Genomic DNA, 10,884 nt, shown 5'->3' on the forward strand with positions numbered 1-10,884 from the left:
ATTTAATGTGATTAATCGCATGATTGTCCATAGTTAACTGGCGATTAATCACAAATGAATCGCATTTTTTTTAATTTCCTAAATCTACCTTAAACGGATCTTTTTCAAGTTTTAATACTCTTATCAACATGAGTCAACAAATGCTTGCTTTATGCAACCATTTAACACAAAAGGATGACCCTCATGCATTGCAAATTTGCATCAAATTCAAAACAGAGTGATGCACAATTTTATTTTTTTTTCACTTTTTTCTCCTCCTTTTTCTATTTTTCTCCCATCCCAATTTAGCCGTGCCAATTCTCCCCTCCCATGTCTTGATCGTTGCTCGCATGTGCCCCCCACTGGCCGGTTGTAGGGAGGATAGAAGCCCCATCGCATGTCCCCTCCGATACATGTGGAGGCAGCCAGTCACATCTTTTCACCTGCCAGCGTCGACTCTCATTGGCGAGGAGTAACGTGTAGGAGGCTCACACTGCCCCCGCCATTTTCCTGACTTTGCTGTGCAGGCGCCCCAACCGACCTGTAGGAGTCGCTGTTCACAACGACCAGACTACCACCCATCGACTTCCCTCCCACTAACTCTGCCAATTGAGTCAGTATGACGGCCGGCCCAAGCCGGAGGCAACGCTGACAGCCGGATTCGATACCGGTGTCTCTTGCGTTGGTGACGAGTGCTTAGACCACTGTGCCACCCAGCCACTCGCACAAAATAACTTAAAAGAAAATAATAATTTAAAATAATGAATAAAGTGTGCATGAAATAATAGGGGAAAGAAAATGTTAGGAACGTGTTACATTCACCCACACATGGGCTGAGGACACACCCCCGCCCCCCCTCTCTCTCACACACACACTCACTATTGTTTCTTGTTTTCTTGTTTGTTTATTAACACAGTTAAACAGAAGTAAAAACAATACATAATAAGTTATAACGATTGTGAAGGAGAAGTTAGAAGCCTAGAGGCTTATCAAGAACTTCCCCTGTTTTATAAAATCAAACATACAAAAATACAAAAATATGCATATTATAAAATACCAGAATACATTAATAAGATTTGTGTTAATACAAACATACATACACACAGTACATAACTGCATATACTGTGTACATAATAATATATAAAAACCCACCCACCTGCCTACAAACCTACCCACCCACATAACCAAATGCATACCTACATGTATGACCTATTATCTATCTACTACTTTTGGATGAGAATTCTTTTGTAGTTTGCTTTAAAAATAAGCAGAGATGGAGATTTCCTCAGCATAGGATCAGCTGCATTCCAAAGATTGGACCCTCTATACCTCACTGAGAACTGCCTAAGTGAAGTACCACAATAAGGTATATGCAGGTCCCTGGACTGACGTGTGGCATATGAATGAACATCTGAATTAAAAGAAAAAAAACTATTAAAACCATTTGGTAGATTGTGATCATGAATGCATTTGTACACAAATATACATATCTGTAAAGAATTAACCTCAGACACAGTCAGAATGTTTAGTTTCTTGAAAAGAGGAGCAGATGGTTCAAATCGATCTGAGAGGGTTGCCAGTCTAACAAATCTTTTTTGAAGTAAAATAATTTTTTGAAGATGAGATGAATGAGTGCTAGCCCATATTATGTTACAATACGATATGTCATTTTTTGTACGTTAACGCGTTAATGACGCATTAACTTTGACAGCCTTAGTTTATATATATATATATTATATAAACAATATATCTTGCTCTACCACTTTATTGCAAAAATATTTTCTATTTTTCTCCCATCCCAATTTCGTATCGTCCCCTGTCTCGAACGCTGTTAGGCCATGCCTCCCACAAGCCGGCTGCAATGTGGACGAAGCCTTACATCACGTGTCCCCTCCGGTACTCGAGGAAGCAGCCGTCGCATCTTTTCACCTGCACAGCGCGATCTCTCAGCGGCGGGGGTCTGCGTGGGAGGGACACGCCGCCCTCGTCGCTTCCTGATTCTGCTGCGCAGGCGCACCAACTGACCTGTAGGAGTCACTGTCCACAACGTCCGATCCCCACCCATCAGCTTCCCACCCCCTAATACTGCCAATTGTATTAGTATGAACGACCAGCCAAGCTGATAGCAATGCGGAGAGCTGGGCTCGAACTTTATTGCACAAATATTGAAAAAATCACATTAAATGTATAATCACATTCATCATTCACACACAAACACACAAAATCTCCTGTGTGCCAGACAGTCCACATACAACAATATTAGATATTATGGATCTCTGATCATACCACACCGTCTTGCAGTAGAGGTATGCAAACATGTAGCAATGCAACGTTCCTAATATCAACATTAGGCTCCCACTTCCAAAAGAGGCATTATCCCTTTTCCAAAGTCACTTTGTTCAATGCCCCGAATCTTCTAGTAATCTACGCAGGATTACGCAGGATTGCCAATATCAACGGTAAGGAACGTAAACAGCTGGTCTCTCACCACCTCCACCACGCTGTACCGCAGGGAGTTGATGCCGTCTCGCTCCATGGTCCACCTGGTGTTGCTGACCCTGTCGAACCTCTTGGGGTCGGCCTCGTTGTGCGCGTCGCGCGCGTGACGGACCATCCTGTACCTGCCGACCAGAGCGGCCGGCCGGGAGATGGACATCCCCCTGAGGAACACTCTGTTGGCCACGTCGTCGTCCTCGCCGCCCCAGCCCCAGTACGAGTTGGAGAAGCCGTTGATCGCCAGGTACTGCCGCCTGGACAGAGACGACACGCCGCCGAAGTTGGCCATGTAGGGCAGCTTGAAGTCAAACTTGTCTATGGCCACGGACAGGTGGCGCGGCTGGGCGAAGCAGCCGTAGGTGTTGCGGTCGTCCATGGGGACCAGGTCCACGTCGCTGAAGACAAAGCAGTCGTAGTCGTAGTCCTTCAGCGCCTCGGCGTAGCCCACGTTGAGCAGCTTGGCGCGGTTGAACTTCCCCGCGCCGTGCTGGTTGACGACGTACACGCCGTAGTCGCGCTGCTGCCGCCGGAGAACTGGGTGGAGGTAGTTGAGCCAATACTTCAGGTGTTCGTGGCGATTGCGGAAAGGGACAACGACCGCCACCTTCTGCAGAGCGACGCAGTCTCGGGGTTTGTACCGTCCTCCGTCCCCGACGGCAGAGTTACTCTTCCTGACGGAGCCCAGACTTAGGTTCCAGCTGAACTCCACCCTGAGTGGACCTATCAGGTGGGGGGAGGTCTCGGGGCAGGGTGCTAGCAACTGGCTCATATTCCTGGGCCTTCCTGGTGATGGGGTAACCTTCTTCTCCTCCGTTTGGGTCTTACCGTTCTCCAGATTTTGCGCCAGTTGTTTTATGAATCCATCTAAAAGCCAGTATGACACGGACGCAATGCCAGCATTATTGAGATACAGCAAATGTACCGTCATGTCGAACAGACTGAAGAGCAATATTCCTGCTAATACTTTTCTCAGCATCTTCAGGCGTCCTCGTCCGCCCGTCCTACAGAAACTCGATGTGTAGAACTGTGTTGGATGAAGGTTTTACCTTATGAGAAAAGTATAGAGAAGAAAGTGTAGCTGTGACGTGCATACGAGTTCTCGGCAAGTGCAGTCCACTCAAAACCACGTTCTCCCGCTCCGGTCCCACGCGGCGCGCGTCAGCTCAGCTCAGAGCGTCCCGTGTGTGTCAGCGCGAGAGGAGATACAGCGTTTTGACGTTTGACCTCGTCTCTCTTTAAAGGAAGAGGGTTTCTTTTCAGCTCAGGCTTTTGTGTGGCTGCCTGCCTCTCGCTGCTGAGAGAGGTGTGAATGTAACACTCACTGTCCCATGCCACGCCATTGTTCAGAGGCTGGCATTGAATTTCAACACCACACTCACCCAACCTGGATTCTCTTGTGAACCGACGTCCATGACTGCAGATAAATCTCAGTTGTAGCCATTGGCTAAGCTCTGTGGGAGGGAATCGGGTGATGCTTTTTGACACTTATCCCACCCTATATGGCAGGGGTGTCAAACTCATTTTCACAGAGGGCCACTTCAGCATTATGGTTGCCCTCAAAGGGCCAACGACCATATACATGTTAATGTAATGTAATATAAATGTAGCTACTCATTTACATATTGTTAAACATGTTGTTTCTGTATTTATTACTTATTCAAGTTATACATTTTGAATGGATGTAAAAATATATGTTAACTTATGTTATTTTAACAAATAATTTTAGTTTATCAGAACCCCATATTACTCCATCAATCAATGATCAAACCATTCAACTAAATAACAAAGAAGAATATCATCAAATACAAGCTATGACATTAAGTTTGTTCAAAACCTTTTTGTCACAGTCAAGAGGGGCAGAACTAACAACTGTGAGCTGCAAAGAACACGTGGGACAGATGTAGCAGATGTTACAAAAACAAATGGCTGCACACAACCTTGCAGAGGCCATACATCCAACTAATGGAAGATAGTTTAATTAACTTTAATTAACAGATTGCAGAATGGGTACAGTACAGTACAGCTCAATACACACAATTGTTAAGGGGATGCAGACCAGAGAAAGACTTTCGACTTGTTTACATCAGGGTCCGCCATTTTCAATTCGTAATGAAATTGCTATTATGTGTCTGCATGAACACACAACTGTAACTGTACTAAAAAAAGGGTTGTCTCAGTTCACAACTATATTGGTCAAGTTTTTGGTGGGACTTGTTTGCGTCCTGCAGCTTCTTATTCAATTGAGCGAGATGCTCGGTTATGTCACACAGCCATCAATACCTCAGATGTTCAACATACATGTATGTGTAATAACTAAGGCTGTCAAAGTTAAAGCTTTATTAACGCATTAACCCACAATTCTTTTAACGCCGCTATTTTTTAACCCAAGATGAATGTTACATTTTTTTTTCTTTTTTTTTTCAGAGCTCTTGGGGGGGCACATCAAATGATGTGGCGGGCCACATTTGGCCCGCGGGCCATGAGTTTGACACCTATGCTATAGGGGGACCCTGCTTTTCTTTATCATAAATCGATCAATAGAGACCGTATTATATCCCCAATTATCATATCATGCCACACTCATTGGCTACAACCCTGTGCAAAGATCTTCGAGATCGCCAAATGATTGACGGAGCTAGAGCCCCGGGAGTCGGGGGTGGTAATGTGTACTTTTGCGTACTTTGGGGCACGCCTCACATATCGGCATGTGACTCGAGAACCGCTGAACGGATTTTGTCACCTGAAAGGGAAATCGACAGGCAACAAATAGGGCTTTAATTCCATCTATATATTGTATTAAAGGAAATGCACACCCAAGCCACTAGAGGTCGGCAAAGAATCGTCCACATGTGGGCCCTTGGATGTTAAGAGGTCAATGTTTTTAAATATTTTTTTTTAGCCAAGAGTAAAGACCATAACCCTATCAAAAACAGTAGTCAAAGTGTATATTTTCATTTTTACCAATGTTTTATACGATTTATCGGAAATACAAATTTATCGTAAAATGCTAATTATCGTAAAAACCGCAAGAAATGACTAAATACGGATTCAACCCTGCCATTGGAAAGAGGAGCATTTCCCCTATCCATAGATGTATGATTTGGCCATAATAAGGTCAAGGTCAAGTTCAAGGTCAAATATGAATTTATAATTAAAGTCGATTATCATTAATTACTGTATCTACAAATCCTTCTGTTTAATCATCTTCCCGTGGTTCATTTGCTTAGATTTTTTGTACACATGATCTCAATAAGGTGGTGAATGAGCTCAGTGAGCATTTTCTCCTACCCGTATACATTTTTTATCATCATCATCAAAATCATAAATCATAATTAATCATAATTAATTTATTCATTACAATTTACTCAGCCTAGTAACAGACACAATATTTCTGACACTGGAAATACATACCCCCAGGTCCCTAGATGTTCCTAGATACCAAGAACATGCAAATTGACCTTGCAGAAGTGGAGCAATCTTCCATTTACTTAGGCATGTACCTTTAGGCGAAAACGGTCTACAGATTAACAGGTTAAAATCTCTCTCTCAAAAAAAAATATCTCATCTTTAAAAGACCTTGTTGCCTTGTAAAAAGTTCTTGGGTTTCTTGAAAGGCGCTATATAAATCCATGTTATTATTATTATTACTATTAAGTGCATCTCTAATTGTTCTGGGTGGCTGGTGGCAAAGTTAGCAATGTTACCTGATGGCTTTAATTAAAAAAATAAAAAACCCATACTTCTCATTGAGTACTCATATCACTGATCACAAAATATGTGAGCATATGTGTACAACAAGGTTTATACTGTGTGTCTGTACATAGATACCAGTTGTCAAAACTAAAGGCACCTGTCATACCACTTCACTAAAGCTTTAATACTGAAATAATCAATGTGTCTCTTCACGCCAGCCTTTTAATGCATTCTGCCACGTTGACCTCATCCACACTGTGGTTATTGTATTGTAAATGAGAGCTATTCTATTTACATGCTGATATGTTATTTCTGGTGATTTTGTTCTTTTGTTATTATTGCTTTTGCCTCTTTCTATTTTCTGCATTGCTTCTATCTATTTTCTGCAAATGTTCTGCTATGTTTACTGCTGTGAAGCACGTTGGGCTCCAACTCCCGTGTGAAAGGTGCTATACAAATTATTATTGTTATTATATATGTGTTTCATTACATGTATATATATACATTCATACCAATTATTCACCTGTTCTATTCTCCATCTGTCTATCATCCATTGCAACACTATATTATCACAGACATCCAGTTGGGGAATCGCCTATATGAACAGCCCATCTGAGGTTTCTCTCCTCCACTCCACCTGTGGTGCCCCCCCCCCCCCCCCCCCCCCCTATTGCTAGGTTTTTAGTGAGTCATTCCTTATCTTCATTGGGGAAAGTCAGGGAGTGTCGCATATTTGGATTTTATGGTTGTTTTTTGTTTTTGATCTATTGTGATTAGGGATGTCCGATATTATCGGCCGACCGATATTATCGGCCGATATCGGCAGTAAAATGTGATATCGGAAAATATCGGTATCGGTTTAAAAAAAATAAAAAACAATAACAATATTTGTTATATATATATCCAGTGAAATTATTAGTTACCTGAAATTATTCAGTTTTCTGGACAGGGAAACCCTGCATATATCGGTATCGGTTGATATCGGTTGATATCGGTATCGGAAATTAAGAGTTGGACAATATCGGAATATCGGTATCGGTAAAAAAGCCAATATCGAGCATCCCTAATTGTGATGTTTCTTCTTGACTTGTACAAGAATACTTGTACAGCCCATAGGGGCTATTCCATGTGATCTCGGGCTCTACAAATTAATTTGATTTGATTTGATTTATTCAGCTCATATAACAGGCTGTGCTATTATCTTGACATTATTACTCAGACGCTCACAGGCTGAGCAGAGGGACATTTTTCAATTAAAAAGCTTGGACACATTTTTGCCTCTGAATTATAGAGAGAATACTTTTCAATATTTTATGTTGTACAAATGTCAAATAAACATCTTGGTGACTGAGAATTTGTATTGTTTCCATAAACAATACATGTATTGTCTGTGTATCAGGTCCCATAATTTATTGTTATTGTTTCATAATATCAATGTGCATTTTTTGCCTGTCTCCCCAGATAGTAAGAATTCAAACATCATTATTCATGTAATCATATGGACCACTTCTCAAATTATTATAATTATCCCGACTATGATGAGATTTATGTCAAATAAACATCTTGATGACAATACACATATTGTCTGTGTAATACAAGTGCCTTCATCATCAGGTCCCATCATTTATTGTTATTGTTTCATAATATCAATGTGCATAGTAAACATTTATATTCATGTTAAAATATGGACCAATTCTTGAATTCTTATAATTAGCCAGGTGATGGTGGAGGTAATCAAAGATTTTTTTTATACATTTTTTATAAGGTTAACATGCTTGCATGCATTATTATCCAGTTAATATATAATATATATATATTAGGGCTGACCCCTATCGGTCGAAAGGAGCCGTAGTCGACTGCCAACCTCTTTCTTTCCAAAAGAAAAGAGGTTTAGAAGCAGTGGCGGCCGGTGGGTACTTCGCCACTAGGGGCGCTATACCAAACATTTTGCAAACATGTACAGTACAGTACCACGCAACAGACTCATGGCAAGACGTGAGCGATTCGACTCACGCTCACGGCAATGAATCGGCTCTTATGAACGAGTCGCTCAGCTGTTACTACAACAACACACAACCAGTCAAATAAAGTATAGTCTAGACTCTAATTCACAACTTGAAACACAATATATAAATAGAAAAGTTAGAAACAAAACTCGCCCGTCTCCAAACACAGGCAGATCTCTCCCTCTCTCTTTCTCTCTCTCACACACAGCGCGACGTGGAATCGATTCGTTACACAATCAGACCTATTATATACCAAGAATAACTTCAGTATGAGTACAGGGCTGTACACATATTTTGCATATTGTTAAACGAGCCAAGGCTAGCTATTAAACTATCGATATGAATCGAAAATCTGGGACCCTGATGTAAACAAGACAAACGTCTTTCTCTGGTCTGCATCCCCTTAACAATTGTGTGTATTGAGCCGTACTGTATTGTACCCATTCTGCAATCTGTTAATAAAGTTCTCATTCATTCATTCATTCATTCATTCAAACATAGACGATATTGAACAAGCCATAATCCATGTATTTTCAATCCGAGAGAGCTGCAGTAGTTAAATCAATGAGCCATCGACATAGTCAGTGTGGTAACGTTATTATTGCATCCAAGATTGATACACGGCTGGCTAGGCAGTTGGTAGTCATAGTCTTGTGTTATAAAATAAATAAACAATCAGCAATGTCTCGCTTCATGAATGGCCAGCAGTAGCCTAACAGTACTGCTCCTAAAAAAAACTATTTACAAACGTTAACGTTAACCACAGAGAGAGAGAGAGAGAGAGAGAGAGAGAGAGAGAGAGAGAGAGAGAGAGAGAGAGAGAGAGAGAGAGAGAGAGAGAGAGACTCACTGTTTAGTTGAAACGTCCATGGCAGGAGAGCTTGATAAACGTGTATAATCCACTGATGATGTATTCCAGACCACTGTCCACTGTAGTCTGTCTCCAGACTGCATCCGCCATATAGCTTGTTAGCCAAGTGTTAGCTCGTTAGCACAACACAAGTATATTCCTTTGTCCATTTCCGCTCGAACAGACTGCAAACTACCTGGCGTTCTATCGCCATGCTCTAAGACAAACTCTAACCTTAACCAACTTTGAAAGAGTGCCTAAGCTTAACAGTCTAAAGAACTTGCAGTCACGGCACGCTCTAAGACAAACAGCTGCCTGCATCATTCTCACAACAACACAACTATCTCCACCGACCAACCTAGGAATAACCTAGAATTGGAACATTGGAACTCTGTGAAATTCTGCTACGGAAAAAAATACTGGCGTCGGCCAATCAGAGAGCGTCTCCGCGAAATGCGGCTACAGATATTCTTGACGCTACTGGCTAGACCGCTTCAAATCGCGCCCGGATTCCAACATAATAGTCATATTTCAACGCACAACGCGTTATGCACTGATTGGCTGTGACGGATACAGCGATCAAACTGTGACGCGCACTCAGAGCGCTATCGCGTATAGCCCGGGCCGAGAAATACGAAAAAATAAAAAAAATTTAAAAAACGTGATGTCACTTCCTGCTCTGGAAAACGAGTGTTTTTTAATTGCGATAATAACGTTATATTGTGCATTGGAAATACAAACATACTTAAAATGAGTAAATATTATTCATTTTAAACATGTTTATATTATTTATAGGGCTATAAAACAAAAAACGAAAAACTTATTTTTCTTGTTCTCTCATATAACCAGGGTAGTTCCTGAGGGGGGGCGGCGCCCGAGCGCCCCTAGTGGCGAGCCGCCACTGCCTAGAAGCGTGGCTGACGCTAATGGCACGCATACCAGAGGCTAACTGCCTAAGAAAACAGGCACAGAGGCACTGAAAGAGGATTTCACCCATCTAATGAACACACTAGACTAGACAAATATCAAGATGTATCCATCAGTGGACCAATTGCATGCTTTTGCAGAGGACAAGAAGCCTTCCGTCGACTCCTTCAGACATTAAACACCCCTACAGCCCAAATGGAATGATAAAAAAAAAATAAATAAATAAAAATATTATACTTTTCTTTTTCTTTTTTTATATAGTCGACTAATAGTCGACTAACGGCAAATTTCACCCAATCATAGTCGACTATCCAAATCCTTAGTCGGGGAAAGCCCTAATATATATATATATATATATATATATATATATATATATATATATATATATATATATATATATATATATATATATATATATATATATATATATATATATATATATATATATATATATATATATATATATATATATATATATATATATGTAGTGGCTACTGGGACATAATTCACGTCATCCTAGCCTTAGGTGGTGTTGACTACATCTCCCGTGATCCTTAGCGGGGGATGACGTAGTTAAAGTGAGACGAATGAAAGATGAATGTCAGTGTTGTTGTGCGACAGTAGAGTGCGTATTAAAATAGTATTATTGCATCGGAACACGACTCCGTTTTCACTATTATTACCTGCATTCCTACATATATATATATATATTGCCCTACTGTATAAGGCCAAATAAATTAATAAATAGATAGATAAATAGATAAATAAATAAATACATACATAGATAAATAAATAAATAGATAAATAGATTTTCAATCTGTCTGCTTGGCTGAGCGATGGTAGATCTCTCATCCTTGGAAAAGTAGATCTAATGCCCATAAAGGTTGCCCACCCCTGGTCTGTAAGTGCTCTGCTTGCAGTAAGTACATATTT

General features: G+C 40.9%; 1 protein-coding gene across 1 annotated transcript in view; it reads right to left on the reverse strand.

Annotated features, from left to right (window-relative positions):
* Nucleotides 1–2,413: 2,413 nt before the first annotated feature.
* The window catches only part of LOC311223567 (beta-1,4-galactosyltransferase 1-like), a gene marked incomplete at both ends in the record, with an annotated part of 124,350 nt that continues 115,879 nt past the window's right edge, over nucleotides 2,414–10,884 (reverse strand). Inside the window, one exon of the mRNA XM_084308347.1 lies at nucleotides 2,414–3,235. Within this exon, the coding sequence (XP_084164473.1) occupies nucleotides 2,414–3,235 (822 nt within the window). The remainder of the gene's footprint in view (nucleotides 3,236–10,884) is intronic.

This window comes from Notolepis coatsorum (assembly GCF_963971535.1).
Source record: "Notolepis coatsorum genome assembly, chromosome: 2".
NCBI classification, from domain to species: Eukaryota; Metazoa; Chordata; class Actinopteri; order Aulopiformes; family Paralepididae; genus Notolepis; species Notolepis coatsorum.